The sequence below is a fragment of the Lycorma delicatula genome, chromosome 4 (assembly GCF_047948215.1).
Source record: "Lycorma delicatula isolate Av1 chromosome 4, ASM4794821v1, whole genome shotgun sequence".
Lineage (NCBI taxonomy): Eukaryota > Metazoa > Arthropoda > Insecta > Hemiptera > Fulgoridae > Lycorma > Lycorma delicatula.
Window position 1 is genome coordinate 32953657 of NC_134458.1, and position 21424 is coordinate 32975080.

A 21424-nucleotide genomic window follows, 5' to 3' on the forward strand; every position below is an offset into this window, starting at 1 on the left:
GCCTAACATTGCTCTGACAATATTAAACCATAGATTTTAAAAACCATTGAACAGTATGGAAACACAAATGGAAAAATATGCGAAAGACTACCAGGCAGGTTGCGTAACTGTAGGAGTCATTTATATACTGCTTGCTGATGACACACATGTGGTATCATCACATATTTTCAAGGTTATGAAACTTGTAGATTTAAAAAAACTACCTATATATGTTAGTGTTATATACAATTTATTTATTAAAAAAAAAATCAGCACAGCAGGTAATTGGAGAATAAAAATTTAGCAGTGAACGTGTTAATGAAATTGATCATATTGGCTTAATCTGAAATTAGACAATGTAGAAAATTACCTTTGTACATACAGTATAGATATTATAAAAGTAGAAGTATGAAATATCCCGATTTTTCTTCAAAGTCTTCAGATTTGATTATTGATTTTAAATTTTACCTTTTTTTCAGCTTTTGCATTTAAAATCTAACAAGTACCTGACTGTGAATAAAAGATTGCCTGCTTTACTTGAAAAAAATGCAATGAGAGTTTATTTAGATGGTAGTGGTAATGAAGGTTCATGGTTCTATATTTTACCATATTATAAATTGAGATCAACTGGTGATAATGTTGTAGTGGGTGATAAAGTAATTATGAATCCTGTTAATGCTGGTCAGCAGGTCCTTCATGTTGCACAGAACTATGAACTGCCTGATAATCCTGGTTGTAAAGAGGTGAGATTACTGCTTTTATAGTTTTTTCATATTTAATATTTTTTCTGTTGAATATTCTGTTCTTTTGTAGTTACATATGTGTGTACATACTTAGCTTTATAAAATACCTTGATTCTAGGCAGTGAATTACCTTTTTAATGACATCGATTATCCTATCTCTATTATCTTTGTTTATGAAATACTTATTTTTTTTAGTCCAATTTGACATTCTCTTATCATCTGTACGTTGGCTTTCCATTTCATTAACCCTACTGGTGGTAAAAGTTGTTAATGCCCGTGGCCATAATGATAACACTGCACTTGCAACATTTGATTGATGAACAGTTCACTGTAGTCTTAATAGTGAATTTTAGTGCTAGAACTGGTTTCTGTATATTATAGAAGACATTTAAATTTCCTTATTTTAACATTTATATGATAGTTTTGTTTAAAAAAATTTATTTTTATATCACCTTGAAAAGCTTTTTTATGGTTATGTTATGTATTGTATCAGCATGCTGTGTTCAGTTTGTTTACATTGATTTATAATCATATTAGTGTGTTATGATTTAGGTTCGTATTAAATATAAAGTGTTTCTAAATATTCTGACCTTTTTATTTTTAATATTTGGTAATGCAAGTGATTGCAGATTATATTAATTTGATGGACAAATACTTACATAACACTTTAACTGTATCTTATCCCAGTAATGAATTGGATTTTTCAACAGCTGATTATGAGTGTGATTTTATTCTGGTTGAAAATGATGGTCAGATTATTCCTGACTTAAATATTTATGTTATATCTTTCTCTGAAATTGACAGAAAAATTGGTGGAGAAAATTCATGAGTAGCAAATTATTAATCCCACTGAATCAAACATAACTTACATTTTGCTGCTAGAAATTTTGGTTTGCAAAATGGAGCTTTCAGAAATTCTTATCCTGTTTTATTTTGATTTTTTTTCTTTTTTTGTAGAGATGTGACAGTTGTCAAGGGAACTAGTAATTATGCTTGTAAATTAATTGATAAAAAAATTTATTGAGAACTCATAGAAGAATTACAAAATAGTAAGATGTCAATGTAAAAATTTAAAGAAAGTTTATTTCCATAGTTTCAAATATGGGCACAATTTAAAAAAAGTCATATAACGATTACTGGGAAACAAGTAGATTTTAGAGTTGTCAATTCTTTTCTGAAACAATGTTGTTGATACAATAAGATAATGCATGTTAGTTTTATAAAAAATATTGCTATAGATTAACCAGGATATGATACTTGGCACAAGGTTAAGGCATTTTTTTACACCTAATTGATTTTCAGATGTTATTTTAAGTCTACCCAAAATGTTTATATTGCTGAAGTCATTATACGTACGAAAAATATTTGTTTGTGTTCAATATATGCCAAATGAAAAACTCTTGTTATCTTTGAAAATATGAGCTCTGTTAAAGTAAATCATCATCTTAATGATATAATCATATAAAACTACCTGTATGCTGATAAAGATTTTCCTATTGATTCTTCTGATTCAGTAGATCACCAGGTAGTAATGGATCTTCTGAAGAAAACTTAAGTTCTTTATTAAAGGATTCTATTTGTTTATTGATAACTGATACAGTAAAACCCCTCTTGATGAAACCTAACAATGAATTTAATCTGTATTAAAAGTACAATTAGGAAATATTTAAAGTTTTGCTTAATTTATTAATTAGTGAACTATTAAAAAAAAAAAAAAAAAAAAAAAAAAAAAAAAAAAAAAACAATCATTGTATATTAGAAAAGATTACTTACTACTTTTGGACTTAAAAAAAAAAAAAAAAATAGAAAGCCTGTATGCTGTTTGAGTACTGGATGTCATGCTGAAAATAAGACAGTTAACATTAAAAACTGATCAGTATCTGTAAAACCTGCCCTAATTCATGCTTAAAACCAAGATAACAAAGAAAATTTAGATGACCCACTTCCAACAAAAAAGTTAATGTTTTCTGTTATTGAATTATTAGGTGCTTGTAGCTGTGATATGTTAGTCTCTTCATTGTCTGGTCCTAGTAAGGGTGACAATGATCACACCTACTTGACCATCTAGACTAGAGCATCTACTTTCACCTTAAGGAAACAATTGTGCACATTGTTTATAATCCAATGAAAAAAAGGGGTAAGGATCACATTATTGGTAAGAATCTAGGATGCAATTCTGAAGTACGTTCAGCTTGTTACACATCTGCTAGAGTATTACTATAGGCCGCTAAAGAGAGGAAAAAAGGAGGAATTACTGGTGATGACTTGAAATAAATTGTGCATGGCACAGCATTACAAAAAAGTAACATATTTTTTTGGTGTATTATAAACATTTAATTTTTTTTTTCATTGATATCCACATAAAATAAGGAACATTTTGTATATTTTGAAATCAGTGTCTTCAGTAAAACATAATACTTACCTTTACATTTACTTTATAAGTATCATTGATATATATCAGGAACAAAGTAAGACCCAAAACTCTACTCTGAGGTGCACCAGTCTTTACTTTAACACTTTAACTGACTATATAATTTATCTTAATGGATTTAGTTCTGTTACTAAATTAAGGTTGAAACAAATTCTGTTGTGCCATCCCTCTAATACAGATAGTATCAACTTTTTTCATTAGAATAGAATGATTGATTGAGACAAAAAGGCTTCTTTTATGTACAAAAATGCCAGCTACATGTTTTACAGCATGTAGTTTTTCAGGAATATGATTGGTTAAGAAAACAAGGCAATATTTACTCCTTCACCTGTTTTAATCTGAATTGATTGTTATTAACAACTTGTTTAAAAAAAATTCATTAATCTATGTTTAATACACATTCCTAATATTTTAGATAGTGACATGATTAAAGCTACGGATCAATAATTAAACAGGTCCCTCCATCACCACCTTTATTGTACAGGATTATCATACAAGGATCATTCAAATATAAACTTGAATTTAGTTATAGTTTTTTTGATAATAGATAAAATTACAAATAAATTACCTTATTTTCCTACATAGAGCTACCTCAGGATCCTCTCATCAAAAAAACAAGATGGCTGCCCCAACATCCAATTGTGCACATAATGATTGAATGCAGCATCATCGTCTTTGAATTTTTTCCCTTCTAAAGCTTCTTTCAGCAAACCAAACATGTGGAAATCACACAGTGACAAGTCTGGACTGTACTGTGGGTGTTAAAAGAAGTTTCCAATGAATTTTAGCATGTTTATCACGAGTCTGAGCTGCTGTGTGTTGTCATGGAGAAGGAGGACATTGCAAATTGATTGTAGGCATCATTTATTGCGATAAGCAGCCCTGACATCATCCAACAGCTGGCAGTAGTATGCCATGTTAACATTACAAATGTTAACAGCATGAGTGAAGGATGTACCATCCTTCATTGTTTCATTCATGTTGGAAGGACTTGTGCACCAAATGTACCATCCTTCATTAGTGCTGGAAATCAATCAGTAGCACACCTTTTGAGTCTCAGAACACAGTTACTAGAACTTTTCCACCTGACAAGTGTTTGTTGACTTGGTGTCCCCTTCCACTTTTCCACCATTCCATACTTGTTCTCTTACTTTCCAGGGTGTAGTGGTAGATCTATTTTTCATTGCAGGCCACAATATGGTTCAGGAATGCCTCTCCTTCCTTAAAGTGATTCAGAAGCTGCTGACAGATGTCTTTTCAGACATTCTCTGTGCTTTGGTGTTAAGACGTGGAACCCACCTCACCGATACTTTGTTGTATCCAAGGTTGTCTGACAGCATTGTATGTACACTCCCAACACTTATGCCCACTTCTGATAAAATTTCAGCGATGGTTATAAGGCAGCCACCTTCTACAAGGTCACTAACGGCCTGAATGCTTTCATCATTGACACTGGTCTGTGGATGATGTCATGATTTTTTCTCCACTGAATCATGGCCACTTCAAAATTTTTTGGCCCAATCAAACATTTACGTTTTTGATAGGGTAGCATCTCCAAGCTGTGCCTGGAATTGAGTCAAAATTTTAGAGGATTTGACACCTTTGTCGGTAAGAAATCGGGCTATAATTTGTTGCACAATGGATGATGGTACCTCCTGCTCAGACGTTCTGCTACTAATAGGGGAATGTGACCTACGGATGTGGCTGGATGGTTGTTCACCTCCAGACATATCCAGTTAACAACCCAGTGTCCCATTGCATTCAATGGTCTTCCTCAGTCTGCGTGGAAAGAGTCCAGTTTATACGAGGGTAAGTCAATTATTATCAGTTATATTTTTGTTTATGTTGGTAGTACTGTCGTGTTGCATAGATGACGCATGCGTGGTTTAATTGGTGTTATCTCTGTGCAGTATGATGCTGCTTGGTTAGTTCCATTATCACTGCCCTGCCATTAACTATGGCTGCTCCGCTTTCTGTTTGCACCAAAGAAGAGCATCATTCAGTGATCCGTTTTTGTGGTTGGAAGGTGTATCAGGAGCTGAAATTCATCAAAGACTTTTGGTACAGTACAGGAACAGTGTGTTACCGCAATGGAGTGTCTATGAATGGATTGAACAATTCAAAAATGATCGCACAAGTGTGTTACGCACAACGAAGGAGCTGGACGACCATTTACCGCCGCAAATGAGGAAAACATTGAGCGTGCACGTGACATGATTTTCTTAGACAGATGAGTAATTATTGATGAAGTGGCACATCGTCTGCAAATTAGTCACGGTTCTGCCGACGAAATCATCCACAACAGACTTGGGTTTCATAAAGTCTGTGCAAGATGGGTCCCAAATCGACTCACACAGTTGCATAAACAAACGCGTTTGGACATTTGCCAAACTTATTTGGATCACTATGGTAACGAACAGGACATCTTCTTAGACAGTCATAATTGGTGACGAAACATGGGATCCATCATTGCGAGTCGGAGAGTAAAAACGGCGAGAGTATGGAATGGAAACATCCAAATTCGCCCTGCAAAAAAAAGTTCTAGACATAACCATCCGCAGGAAAACTGATGCTTAAGATTTTTTGTGACTCACAAGGCCCAGTACTGGAACATTATGAGGAAAGGGGCACAACAATAAACAGGGCGCGTTACAGTGAGATGCTTACCGCCAAGCTGAAGCCTGTAATTCGAAGCAAATGCCGAGGACTGCAGTCAAAAGGTGTTGTGTTGTTGCACGACAATGTCCGTCTACATACTGCTGCCCACACATTGCTGAAACGCTCCAGAAACTCAACTTTGAAGTACTGGCTCATCCTCTGTATAGTCCTGATCTTGCCCCTTCTGACTACCACGTTTGGTCCACTCAAAGAGACATTAAGGGGCCGTCGATTTACCTTGGACGAAACAGTGAAAGAAGCAGTGCATTCCTGGCTTGCAGCTCAACGAAAAACCTTCTTTTATGAGGGCATCAAGAAGCTTGTGCAACGATGGACCAAGTGTGTTGAAATGCAAAATGCAAAATGTCTATGTTGAAAAATGATGTACATGTAAGTTTCCTATTTGTATTGCAATAAAATTTATAACTACATTGTGTATAATAATTGACTTACCCTTGTATTTGAATGACACTCGTAGCTTTTTAAAAGTTGTTGGATATATGCTAAAGAGTAAGATATAAATTCAAAAATGTATGTAAGAGACTGAGAAATATTTACACTAATTTTTTAAATATATTATTAAGCAGACTACAAATGGAAGGAATTGTTATTTTGTAACTTAATTATAAGTTTATTAATTCATTTAAAGGTAATTGGATGTAGAAAAAATATTTTTATTATGGTATTACAACAAAAAATGAAAAAAAAATCTGATTATTGTGTGGTGGGTTTTTTTTTCATTTTATGTTAGTGAAGTTGAAAAAATATGAATTAAAGTGATTAGTTATTTCAATTTTTTTTTTCCCCCCCAGAGCTGGATACACATTAAAGCATCACACAGATCTGGAAATTGCCTTCGCCTCTAACCACGAGGGCGGGCAGGCAGATCCGGCTATGCTGTTCTCAGCCACCCCACCTCCGCAACTGGGTCTTGGTCTTTTGTGCCTGCCTCTAACAGGAGTAATCCCGAGGGGAACCCCTGCCAGGTCTCGGTCATTATAGCTCAGGGGCTCGAAAGTCCCCGACCTTCATCGCCACCATCCACCTGTCTAACACGTTCCCATGGATAGACAACGACTCCAGCTGAGGCTGTCTCTCACCCCCTTGCTACCCTCTCTTTTTCTTTTAGTATCCCCGACACGAACGTTGCAATCATGTGAAAATTCTCCTCACTTGTCAGCATGGTCTCTACTATGGACTCTATGTCGATCGCCCCCGTGTTCATGACACACCCTCACTGCTGCACCTCCCACCTTGGGCACTGGAATACCATGTGCTGAGGTGTGTCAGGATCACGACAATAAGGGCAGTTGTGATTCTCCGCCCTCCTCCGGCCATACAGGTAGTTCCTAAAGACCCTATGCCCTGTCAAAAACTGTGTGAGCCAGAAATTGGTCTCACCAAACTTCCTCCCGACCCAGACTTTGATCCTGGGTATTAGCTGATGTGTCCACCTGCCCTTTGTGGACACATCCCATCTGTGTTGCCAATCGCACATTAAAACAGCCTGTGCTTCCTCTCTTTATTCACTGTTATATCTTAAAGCACATTGTTTGGCTAGTTGCTGCATAGGTGAATTCCCGCCACAACCATTACCACCTCTGTTGATACAGAGACATACACCAAGATGGTCTTGAGAGCAATATGCCTCTGCACCCCCTTGAGTATTTGTCTGTTGCGCTCCACTTCTAAGGCTCTGTCCTACACAGGAACCCCGTACAATAACAGCGAGTTCACTACATGAACATATCTTCTTTTGGATGCCCGGGGTCCTCCAACGTTAGCGAGTAGTCTAGTGAGCTTCTTCACAAACAGTCCAGCTTTATCCCCCGTCTCATGAACGTGGGGCGTGAATTTCCTACTGCGGTCCAACCAGACACCCAAATACTTGGCAGTGTCTCATGGTTGGACCGTCTATTTCAAAAGAGTTTATTATTGAAAATCTGATTATTGTTTGTGGGTACTGACTTAATATGTTATTTAGTTTTGAGGTAGTGATGTTGGAAAAATAGGGAATTAAAATGATTAGTTATTTCAAAGTAATGACCATATGTAAACCAGTAATGCATATCATATTCTCTAATTACAGCTCATTAATATTTTTTATCGAGGTATTAATAGCTTAATTTGTTATGTTTCTTCAATTTTATTCATCATCAATTATTGCAAGGAGTTAGGTTGATTATTGCTTGTGAACCCATTAACATTTCGTTTCAAATTTTGAAGCTTTATTTGGCATAGTATTTTGAATGTACCTTCTGAATATTGGATATATGGTATATACTGTCCTTGTTTCATTATGAGCTAAGAGTTTAAATTTAATATTAGATTAAAATTATTATGAGCATAGTTTTATCATTTGTTCATAAAATCAAAAAAAAAGAAAATGTAAAAGTTAGAGATTTGAGATTTAAAGATGTATTTAAAATATTATGATGAATAATGTTTTAAAATATGAAACAATCTAGTTATGGATTTTTTATTTATAGTTGGTAAAAGTAAGGAGTTTGGAATCAAAACTATAAAACTCTTTTTGTATCATCTTGTTTTAAAATTTGAACAAATTCTCAAATTTTTTTTCCGAAAAATTAAAGGTAAATAAATATGCAATTTAATAGACTAAATTTTATTATACATTATGAAAAAAGACTTCATTTCTGAGATATTCTGTCATCAAACTTGACTACACATACAATTTAACCTGACAGTGAATGTGCATTTCAGTTGTTAAACAGATATCATTAGTGGAGAAATTAATGAAAACAGATTAAAAACAATAAAATGAAACCTTATATAAATAAATATAAAAGAAATGAATAAAAAAGTCCAATTCTTATTAAACATTGTAAAAGAAGAGTAATTTTATTTATATAAAAATGGGTTAAAAAATAAATCACATGAATTTAAAAAAAATACTTTATAAGTATTATTAGTAAAATGTTTTGTGAGTATTGTTTTTTAGTTTTTTTTGTTGTATTATTTTCTTATTGTTAATGTTTCTTTTATATTCATTTATTTAAGAAAAAATTAACTATTTGCAATACCCTAAAAATATGAGTAATACTTTCATAGCTGCCTTAAAATCGATGTACGCATCTAATTTTAGATGTTTACTTTTTGTTAACTTATCTAGAGCTTTTTTATTTGCAATTCTAGTGAATGAATATGTGTTAATTTATTGTACATTAAGATTACAATTATTTAATCTAAGACTTAGTATAATCTTTTTTTGCACGACATTAATTAATAATGATTTTAGGTCAATGTTGTAAATACAAGTACACCATGGAAAGTGACTTTGTTTATGGAGCACAAAGAGAACCAGGAAGAAATACTTAAAGGTGGTGATGTTGTTAGATTATTTCACGCAGAGCAGGAAAAATTCTTAACTATGGATGAACACAGAAAGAAACAGCATGTATTTCTTAGAACAACGGGTCGTACTTCAGCTACATCCGCTACAAGTAGTAAAGCACTTTGGGAAGTTGAAGTAAGTGATAATAATGTTTCAAAATTTGAACAATTGTTATGGGTATTGTGATTTATAGTTGGCAAAAGTAAGGCCTTTGGAATCAGTACTCTAAAACTATTGTTTGGTTTCACTAAAGGTAATCAACAAACATGCAATTTAAGAGACTAAATTTTTATTATACATTATGAAAAAAATGACTTCACAGTAAAGTAAAGTAAAGATTCAAAGTGTGTAGAGTGTACATATAGTCATTTTAATATTCTTGCCTCACAATTTTCTTTGTATAATACAAATGCCTTTTTTTTTAGCCTCCCAAACCACTGTTAGGTATTGTTTCAGAGGATGTGATTAAATGGCAATTTTGTGGCATGTGAAAATGCCATGCCTGTCTGGGATTCGAACCTGGGACCTCTGGATGAAAGGTTGAGATACTACTGTTCGCACCACTGAGGCTGGCTGTTTGGACACACCTAATAAAGGCCATTTTGCTATTAGTACTTCTCCACGATTAGAGTAATATTAGAAAAGAAAAACCTGTGTAAAACAAAACAGACTCAATAAATACAATATCGAATAACATTTGTTGAATGCAAGGGGATTCCTTAGTCAGTAAAAAGATTTTGTAACAAATATTAAAAGTTTTGTCTAGAAAAATGTTGCTTCAAATTTAATGCCTCTTAGTTTTTTTACATGTAAATTGTAATAAAATATGTCCTGAGAAAGGAATTCGGAAACATTTTTTTTTTTTTTGATAAAACGGGTGGAACACTTTTTGATATTTTCAAAAATGTCTTCTATTACAAATGTCTCAAAGTGTACATTTGTGTTTATTCTGCCCATTTATTGTTCTGTCTAATCACAACCTAAATGATAACATTTTTGAAAAAAAAGAAAATGTATTTTGTGGAGTGCTGTGATAAAAATTTTACCAAGGTTACCCTTGATCCTTTCAGGCAAACTTTTTTTATCTGTGAAGTAGCATATATGCCCATTCCTAACCAAATATATATAATGTATTATTTGCTGATTTGAATAAAATAATTATTTGTATGCTTGCAAAATGTGTTGTTGCCAACATATTTGTGTGTGAAGATCATTTAATGATAATTCTTTTATTTAAAGAATTTCATGTGTAATACTTAATTGAAGAGAGCTTATTTCAGTTGCTAATAACTCATGCCTAGGAAGTCAGTTTTGTTTCAAAAATTATCTGGAACAATTAAGATTTACTTCTTCATATGACTGAATAGACATTATGTAAACTAGTGATTAAATTTAAATCACTTTATTGTGAAAGGTTTTTTCTAATAAGAGAGTTGATAGTATGTATTATAAATTATTAAATCTCTATCAGAATGATATAGCTTCAGTAGATCGGATATATTATAAAAGCTTAGTATTTTTCTTGTTTCAGGTAGTACAACATGATCCTTGTAAAGGTGGCGCTGGTCATTGGAATTCTCTTTTCCGTTTTAAACATCTTGCTACGGGACATTACTTGGCGGCAGAAGTAGATGATGATAACACCATTGATCAAATGCGTATGAAGTTAAGAGGTTGTTAGTTTCTAATTCCTAAAAATTTCTTAATTAATATTTACTTATTTTAACTGAATAGAATAAGTATAAAATCTATATAGTCGTGTATTTGTATATTAGTATTTGATTTTATGCGAGACAAGTTTTCCTTTAAATTTCACCATTTATTTATATTTACCATGACTGTTTTGGAAGCTGAAAATAAAAGGAAATTTATACATTTTATTTTTGATTAAGTAATTGTTACATGCATTTTTAATCTATTCTTTTGTTTACACAAAAATGGGCATTTAAAAAATTATTTGATCAATACTCTTCAGTTTTTAAAACATCATTTTAATTGCAATAATAATGGATAATTTTATAATAAAACAAAACAAAACTGCCTTATAAGTGTAATACAGTGTAATTCATGCAAAGTAGTACTTTCTTTAACTCACCGGGTTGGTCTAGTGGTGAAACGCGTCTTCCCAAATCAGCTGATTTGGAAGCCGAGAGTTCCAGCGTTCAAGTCCTAGTAAAGCCAGTTATTTTTACACGGATTTGAATACTAGATCGTGGATACCGGTGTTCTTTGGTGGATGGGTTTCAATTAACCACACATCTCAGGAATGGTCGAACTGAGAATGTACAAGACTACACTTCATTTACACTCATACATATCATCCTCATTCATCCTCTGAAGTATTATCTAAACGGTAGTTACCGGAGGCTAAACAGGAAAAGAAAGTACTTTCTTTAAACATCATATCTTAAGAATTTAGATTTTAGTCGGTGATTTTTTCACTTCATATTAAAAATATCTGCCTAGTGCTAATCCTTCACCACTGGTGTATGACATACCTTAAGTTATCACTCTGAAAAGTGATACTGAATGTAATTTTTCAGCACATGTTTTTTATTGTCTTAAGATAAACTCTATGAAATTTAATTACTACAATGAGAAAATATGTAATAGATGGTTGCAGCAAACTGTGTTAATATATCATATCTACATAGTCTGTATTATTTTACATGGTGGTTTTAATATAAACTGCAAATTATTGTGATGATAGCCGCCACTGCCGTCATCATTGATGTTATCAGCAGAATTAAACCAATTTAATTATTTATTTATATCACATGTAATGCATAACTTTCATGTAATAAAATTTGGTAGAATATGTTTTAATCTTATTTGTCTACTTGTTTGTTCTAATTATAATTAATTTTTATTACATTTCAGTAATTAAATTGGTACGGTTATTCTTTTACTTATTTCTGAAATTTACTCGGGATTCCACAAAATTATTTGGTGATCTGTCAAGGTTGTTCTGTGACAACTTTCATAAATGGAAGTTTTTTCGCACAGATATTGGTATTACTTCATTTTCTCTGTTTAATAATAATAATAATAATAATAATAATAATAATAATAAAAAATATCAGTTATTACAACCATTATTCACCATCATAAATAACTGTAAAAAAAACCAGTAATACTGATGAAGTCAGGTTTGTAAACAATATTATTTCAAATGTGAAACATTTGTTCTTCAATACTGGGTTTAATAAAATAATAATTTCAAAACTAAATTTTAGTAGTTTAGCATATCATTTAATTATGCAGTTTTCATGTGCTATATTTCTTAACTAATAATTGAATCTATGACTAGTAATGCGACTTAAAGAAACGATCTTATAAGCAATTAATAAACTTTATTTTATCTAAAACTTGCAGTTTCTTTTATCAACAGATTTTTATCACCTATTAAAAAACATTATCAATTTTTTAAATATACTGTAAAACAGTCAACAGGACATCATTTGTCATCTACAACTGATGTCCTGTCATTATCTGTCATGTACAATTTGTGACATAGGTATATTAAATAAATAGTTAATATATAAATACTTATTTTGTGATATAAATTGTATTCTTTGTTTGACAGATGCTCAGGGAAGTCCAGTGTATCATTTGGTATCTGTTCCACACTCTAATGAAATTGCATCTTTATTTGAACTTGATCCAACTACACTTACTAGAGGCGATTCACTTGTTCCCCAGTCTTCTTATGTTCGTTTACATCATCTTTGTACAAATACTTGGGTTCATAGTACATCGATCCCTATAGACAAAGATGAGGAAAAGCCAGTTATGTCTAAGGTAATATAAAAGAATACATTTTCTTTCGAATCCTTAATATTATATCATGTTAGCTTTTTAAAATGCCATCAGTTAAAATTTTGGGTTTTTTTAAAGCTCAAAATTACTTTTTTATGTTAAAACTGGCTGAATTATTTTACTTCTACTACTACTAGTTTTAACTTCTGGGTTAATTGATTTAAGTTTATCTGTGATTATGATTTTTTAATTATAATTTATATATGTACGAGGGTTGTCTGAAAATTTTTGAGCCTCAACATGAAGATGGCAGCACTTGTCAACAAAAGTTAGGGAATATATTCTTGTATGCATTGACAGGTACTCACTAAAATTCAGCCATTTTGGATGCTCAGTTGTTTGATAATCGTTTGAGTAAGTCATTGTGAGTGTTTTTGTGAAAATTTAAACACTTGATAATCGTGCTGTGATTAAATACTTGCATTTGAAAGGCAATACGCCTACACAAATTAAAACTGAGTTGGACGCTGTTTATGGGGACTCTGTCCCATCATTTGCCACTGTAAAAAGATGGGCACCTGAATTTAAACATGGTCATACTAGCTTGGTTGATGAGCGTTTGGGATGGCCAAAAACTGCAGCCACCATCAATATCACCGAAAAAGTTCACCAAATAGTATTGAATGACTGACAAATTAAGTTTAGAGAGATAGCAGAGTCTATGGGCATATTGAAAGAACGTGTTTTTGTCATATATTAACTGAAGAATTAGGTATGTATAAGCTATCCACACATTGGGTGCCGCATTTGCTCACTTTGGACCAAAAACGCATTCGAATGAACATTTCCAAGGCCCTGCTGGAACTGTTTAAGCAAAATGAGTCAGATTTTTTTGTGTAGATTCGTAACTGTAGATGAAACGTGAATCCACTACTACACTCCTGAGATGAAACAACAGTCAAAACATCAGACTGCAAAGGGTGAACCTGCTCCATAAAAGGCAAAGATGGTTCCATCAGCCGGGAAGGTGATGGCGACTGTTTTTTGGGATAATAATAGAATTTTGTTTATCGATTATCTTCAAAAAGGTAAAACGGTAACGGGACAGTATTATGCATCATTACTTGACAAGCTGAAGGCAGAAATTGAAAAAATAAAAGAAGCACATTTGAAGAAGAAGAAAGTGCTTTTCCATCAGGACAATGCCCCTGCTCACACTTTCGTGGTCGCCATGGCTAAAATTCATGAATTGCATTTTGAATTGGTTGACCACTCACAGTATTCACCAAATCTGTCCCCAAGCGACTTTTACTTGTTTCCTAACCTTAAAGTTTCGCTTGGAAGAAACGAGATTTTCGAGGAGGTTATCACATACGTAAACACCTATTTGGCGGAGAAAGATGCCAGCTATTATTTGGAAGGGTTAAAGAGGTTAGAGCTTCGCTGGAAAAAGTGTATTGACTTGAAAGGTGACTGTTGAACAGTAAAACTGTATTTGACAGGAAAGTACGTCTTTCTATGTTAGGCTCAAAACTTTTCAGACAACCCTCAAATCTTGTGCATAAGCAGTAAATTTAATAACATAATTATACAATTAATAAGTTTTCTATCTTTCTTGATTATTAGGATTTTAAAGGCACCTTGTAATTGCTAATCTCTGTTAAACGTACTATAATGGTAATTTTTATTAATTTTCTCCTTTTTATTGATTTTAGGTTGGATGTGCCCCAATAAAAGAAGATAAAGAAGCATTTGCCCTAATTTCAGTTTCTCCGACTGAAGTAAGAGATTTAGATTTTGCTAATGATGCTTGTAAAGTGTTGGCAGCTAATTCTTCAAAGTTGGAAAAAGGTGCAATTTCTCATAATGAAAGAAGGTACATGTTAATTTAATTTTCATTATTGTTTTGTTATTATTGATTTTATAATCGAATTTATTCATTACTAATTAAACTTGCTTTTGTATCTGCCTTGACTCTTCCATTTGTATGGGATCGCCTATTCTTTTGTATAACAACATTAAATTTTATAAAGTGTTTATTATAACATGCTTTGAAAATCTTCTGTGTTGATAAAAATGTGTATAAAATAAGTAAAATGTTACATAGTTTGTAATTCATGATTAGTGTTAAACAATTAAAGAAATCTTCTCTGCTGTTTATTAAACATTCAGCTAAATCATTTTTAAAATTTTACATTTTTATATTTTGTATCTTTTTTACTAATTGTTGGGCACAAACATTTGAAAAATATCCAGGATTTTTTACACATTGACTGTACGCAAAGTTAATTAAACTGTGAGAATTTTTTTAAATTATAGTTTTACTGTTCAGTTGTTTTTAATGAATGCAATTTTTTCAGTAACCCACAGTGCAAGTTGTTCACTTCAGCAAAATATTAACTATACCTGATCTTACACATTATCCCATGTATGAATTTATTAAAGCTAAATAAATATAAATCCAGTTCTTTGTTATGGAAAGTTATTATTAAACTTCTTCAAATTATTTCTATGTAAATTGTAGCAAATAAAAAAATAAATTACAATCACAAAGGTTAAAAGAAGTACCTAAAATTTTTTTTAATTAGAAAAAATGTTATTAACAAATTATGCATAATCACACTTAAAGTAATTTAATTTTGACATGACAATGTCTTATAAATCGATGAACGCCGGCAGCACGCACAAAAAAGCGTGACTCATTATCCCTTTCCGCCTGAGCCGAGCATGCAAGAGAGAGGCACAATCGGCCTAAGCGTTAGGTTTGTGCCGCATCCATCTCTCTTCCACTCAATTGGCCCATGCGTCAGAGTAGAAGAGAGACAGCAGCAGCACACAACTTACACCTACACGTGAACTGTTTTCATCAACTGTTAATAAAGTAAAGTGAAAAGTTAATGTGGTTTTCATTGTTTATAACACAACAATTGCGGCAATAAAGGTAAATAATTCTTACATTTTAAATATCTAATTAGCGATATAATGTCATGTATTTATTTTTATTATTAAAAAAAAGTAGCATCGGTCGGTGAGTGCAGTAATAATAGGTTATGTTATAGTTGACTAAAAAATTATGTTGATTCATATAAACAATGGTATGAAACTGCTTTTCTTTATTATTCAATGGAAAAAATGATTGTGCGTAAATGATTGTTATTAATGTAAGATTAAAAATTAATTTTTAAACTCACCCATGTCATAACAATGTGTCTAAAATGACAATGTGAACCGGCCAACCGCCGTGCGAGGAAATCTACTATTTTATCAAACAGGTTAGGGCGGGCTTTTCAAAAGCAGCAATTTCATAAATTTGATTTATATTTTCAATTTCGTCATTTCAAATTAACAATTTATTGTCATTGATTTGATTTCAGTTTATTTCTATAATTAATTATTCATGATTATATTTAAACAAATTATTTAAGTTAAACTTGCAAAAACTATAAATAATATTTAAAAATTGAATATTAATGTTTTTTTTAACCAGAATTTCGATTTACTTAACATGAGTTTTAAAAATATTTAAAAGTTTTAATGACAAATTGAACCGCCTAACCGTCGTGCAATGGAATATACTATCATGTCAAGCAGGTTTTGGCTGGCTTTTCAAAAACAGCAATTTCATGAATTTGATTTACGATTTCAATTTCATCGTTTTAAATTGACACTTTATCAACATTGATTTGATTAAAGTTTATTTCTATAACAAATTGTTCATAATTATTTTTGAACAAATCATTCAATTTAAACTTGCAAAAATTATTAATATTAATTATAATTATTATTAAATGAAATGAAAAATGGAATATTAACGTGTTTCATTAGCTAATTAAACAATCACTTCGATTCAATTTGTTTGTTTAAACAAGTAATTTTTTAAAACATCCAAATCATGGATGAATTTAATTAATTGGTATTTTCACCTAGCGCAACGCGGGTTTTTTGCGCCCGCGACATTGTCGGTCTTTGCAAGACGTTGTCACACTCAAATCTTGTGCGAAACATAGTTCCACACAAACCAATTTTTTTTTACAAAAGAAATGTAATCCAAAGAAAGCAACATATTTTCTATCTTGAATAATTTAAATTAAATTAAAATAGTTTGTAACTACAAGTAAAATAGAGACAGAATGGTAATATGTAGTAATATTTCTGTGCTGACCATAAAATTTGTAGAGTAAGTTATTAAGTGGATATATGAAAATGAGAATGTATAAAACTTGTATTGAGGTCAGATGTTACATATTGTTCAGAGACCTGCAGTCAGTGACATCTGTTGATGAAAGCTATTTAGAACAAAAGTCTTAAGTATAATGTACCAAATGTATAATTCAAATAAGTAGTTACAAAAACAATATCAAAATGTGTGGATCAATGCTTAAGGGGTAGATGTATAGTAAAATTTCTTAAACCAGCAGTTTTCATTTTTTACACTAGTATTTCTTCCTGGTATAAAAGGATTTTCGTTTATGAGTTTTACATCTTTCTGTCAATAATTATCGCAAAATAAATTCAAATACATCAAATTATTCAATGAAGTCTCTTTTAAAGGAATTTAAAAATGTTTTTGTAGATTTTTGGATTAGTCACCTTTTTTTTCTTGAAAATTTCTTCTGCTCAGTTTATAAATAAATAAATTGTAAACAGGTAAATATTTTTCAGGACTGAATGTAAATAAAACGTTATAATTCTTTTGATATCAGCTCTTCAAATCACTATCTTAATTTTTTTCACATTTGTTTAGTAAATACAGCAAAGATTAATGTTGTATGCAGTTAAATTAGTTTGATTCACAATCACTTATCTATTCTTTATTTACTGAGCAGTAAAGTCTAATTCATATTACCTATTATGAAAAAAAATGAAAGTAATTATTTAAAAATTAAAACAAGCGTTAGATTATTTGCTTTTGGATAAAAAATTAAAATATGACAAAAAAGTACTGATAATTTATAAAAATAAACAAGGATCTTCTCATTCTAGTAAAAGGAGTGATGAATTTCATTCAAAACAAAGGAAAAAAGTCATTCTCCAGTATAATGATTGGATAAAATTTTGTTTTTATGATGTAAAACAGAGTGGGGTTGAGAATTGTTGTTTATATTTCATAAAATGCAAGGGAATTGTTTCATATTCTTATTTTATTTTTAAGATATTTTGGCTTATGTTATAATGATGATTAATTCTAAGCTGTTATCCATTTGTTTGTGTTTTAGATTTGCAGTGATTCAGTATATAATAATACTTTTAATGGCCTTTTTATACATACTCTTATTTTCATTTGTTTTTATTATATTTATATTTTAATATTTTTATTTTTTTATTTTTTGTTATAGAGCTGTCACAAGCTTATTGCAGGATATTGTATATTTTATTGCTGGTTTAGAAAGTGAACAGAGTAAGGCAGAAGCTTTGGAATTAGTTGTGACAAACCCTAACAGGTAAATATGTTTCCTTATGTAATATTTGTTTTCTTTTTTGGAGAAAATTGTTAAGAGGTTTTTTGCTACAGTTTGTAAAACACATATTAAATGTCACAACTCCCTCTATGAATCATGAGACCTTGCCATTGGTGAGGGAGCTTGGGTGCTCAGTGATACAGAGTAGCTGGACTGAAGGTGCAACCATATCGGAGAGGTATCTGTTGAGAGCCAGACTAAGGAATGATTCCTGAAAGAGAGCAGCAGCTCTTTCAGTAGTTGTTAAGGGCGTAGGTCAGGACAACTTAAACGACCATATCAACATCACTTAGTCCTCATCTTTATTAGCATCTTTATCGTTACACTCTGTACTGTTGCTCCAGATCTAAATTGTTCTTTAACATCATTAACTGCTTGCTAGTTCTATGTAAAGATTAAAAAGTAACGAGGATAGGGAACATCCTTGTCAGACTCCCTTTTTTATTACAGTCTCTTTCTTATGTTCTTCAATTATTACTGTTGCAGTTTGGTTCCTGTAAATGTTGGCAATTGTCTTTCTATCTCTATACTTGAACCCTACATTTTTTTAAATGGTGGACATTTTATTCCAGTCTACATTATCAAATGCCTTTTCTAAGTCTATAAATGCTATGTATGTTGGTTTGTTTTCTTTAATCTTCCTTCCACTATTAATCTGAGTGCTAAAATTGCTTCCCTTGTCCCTATACTTTTCCTGAAACCAAATTGGTCTTCTCCTAACACTTCTTCCACTCTTCTCTCTATTCTTTTGTATAGAAGAGGATTTAAAAAATCTATAATAAACCTTTTTTTCAAATTTAAAAAAAAAGAAGTTTGAATCTAAGCCGCAACCATTATTTTGATATTAAAAAGAGAAAAAAAGTGTGGCTTTGATTCAAGTAAATACAGTATATCCCCCTTCCAGAAAGCTAAAACTGATATGTTTACTATAATCAGATGTGTTAAGTATTTTTTGATAAAATTTTTTAGTAAGTATACTTAAACTATTTTTTATTTAGTCTCTTAACAGTCATGGAACACTAAAATTGCACTACCAGGAAAACTGCCAAAAAATGGGGTAATTTTGCATAATTTGTTATAATTCCTGTAGGTTTTCTTAAATAAATTGTAACTATCAACAATAATGGAGAAAAAACAAAGTTAACATGGTATGAAACTCAGATTTTTTTCCATAAATTGTTTCATACACTTTTTACTTTTCAGAGGCAAATTTTTTAATTACCTCTATCATAAATAAGAAACATATTAGTGTGTTACTGTAGCATGTGAATTAGTTAATGTGATCTTAAATTTAAAAAAAAAACTTGAATTGATAATTTTACTTTTAGAATGTTAGATATTGTTTAGTCATTGAGTGGTAAGACATACTTTTTTAAGTGTGGGTTTATTATTTATTTCTATCACTTGTGAAACAATTTCAGCTTCTTAATATTTATTGGCATGTTTTTGCACACTTAACTACCAAAACATAAAAATAATTTATGATTAAATTGTGTTAGGTAATTTTATTTTTAGTTAATCAATATAAAGAAATGCCCAGGAGTCATTAAAAATAAAATTCAAAAAACTAGATCCACATTTTAGTTATTAAACACTCATCAGTAAATAAAAGGAATTAGCAAAGGTAAATGCTGTAAATAATTAAGCTTAAATTTCTAAAAAAAGTGACTAAAGAAAAAAGAATTTAAAAAATAATACTTACCAAAAAGAAATATATAAATAAAAACAATGATGATTTTATAATAAATAAAAATCATGACTAACTGTAAAGTTAGCAAATTCTACTGTAGACAGTCAATTTGAAAGTGAATAGTTAGCTTAAGTATAGTTCATTATATACTCTCTATTGTAAACTTAAATATTTTAACTTAAGTTCACTTTAAATTCTTTAACTGAACTGGCCACTGTGCCTTTTATATAAGATAAAGTAACATAAAAGTGTTTCTTAAGAAAGATGGATACCATGAACTTTCATTTCTCATTGAAATATCTTCTATGTTTAACAGAAGTTAGACAAGTTAATTGCTGGTGTTCATATGATGGAAAGATTAATCTACGATTTTGAAAGGGTATTGGTCTCCAGTCATTTTTCAGTACTGAATATTTTGAAACCAATTTCTTCTGTACTTATAATGAGCAAAACTTTGCTTTATTTTAGTTCAGTTCTTATTTTAGTTTGACTTACATATCCTAAATGGCTATTGTTTTCTTTATAATCAATCTATAGATGCTCATTCTTTTGATGGGTTTAATTTTTTATTTCCAAGAACAAAGCTAAATTTCTTAGATTTAGCATTTTTGATGTTAAAATTAAGTTTCTAATTTTTTTTTAATATATAGAAAGCAGTGTGCAATTTTTTGTATGTACCTTATTTGGTCCTTCTTGCCAGAAGAACCAGATAAAATCGGTTGTTTACTGCTTAATAAATCGTTTGTTAATTTTTTTTACGTCTTGTCAATCGTTTCTCTGTTAGAACCGTTAAACTCAGTTGTATCTTTAATAAATGCCATTTCCCTGCAACAAGATTGCAGATCAAATGTCACCTAGTTTGTGCTGAAAACTATCATGTTCAAAGCTGTAATCTTATTTTACATTATGTGAAAAGAATTACTGGTGTTATCTGACAGTGTGCACACATGTTCTGTAAATATTGAATGGAATTTTATTATCTGTATGAATTAATTTTAAAAATTTATAGCTGCTGTTACTTTTTATCCAAAAGCTGTTAACATTTTTTAAATAAATATATTTAATTTTGTTTGCATTATGTTAATTATTTACAGATTACGTTGTTATATTTTATTAATTATATTCTCTTGTTTTAATGAAATTTTTTTGTTACTGTTTAGTATATTCTCTTTTCTTTAATCAAAATAACTGGTTATCTGTGCTTTTAAAAAATCTTTTAAATGTTTGTGTTTTCTGTTCATTCTTCTCAGTGTTAGAAATAGTCTTTTGTTGGAAAAAATACAGTTCAAGAAAAATAATTTTGAAAATTACACATTTTATTGTTTTCTTTTTATTTCATAAAATTTATTT

The 21424-nt window shown here is 31.0% G+C and overlaps 1 protein-coding gene across 8 annotated transcripts in view; it reads left to right on the forward strand.

Annotated features, from left to right (window-relative positions):
- The window catches only part of Itpr (Inositol 1,4,5,-trisphosphate receptor), a 256216-nt gene that overhangs the window by 19518 nt on the left and 215274 nt on the right, over positions 1-21424 (forward strand). For 6 of the 8 annotated variants that reach the window (XM_075362620.1, XM_075362616.1, XM_075362622.1 and 3 more), the window contains exons 6-11: positions 459-722; positions 9071-9301; positions 10698-10842; positions 12753-12967; positions 14641-14801; positions 18262-18366. In XM_075362620.1, coding sequence (XP_075218735.1) covers positions 459-722; positions 9071-9301; positions 10698-10842; positions 12753-12967; positions 14641-14801; positions 18262-18366 — 1121 coding nt within the window. The remainder of the gene's footprint in view (positions 1-458; positions 723-9070; positions 9302-10697; positions 10843-12752; positions 12968-14640; positions 14802-18261; positions 18367-21424) is intronic. The other 2 variants (XM_075362621.1, XM_075362623.1) reach the window with 1 other exon arrangement.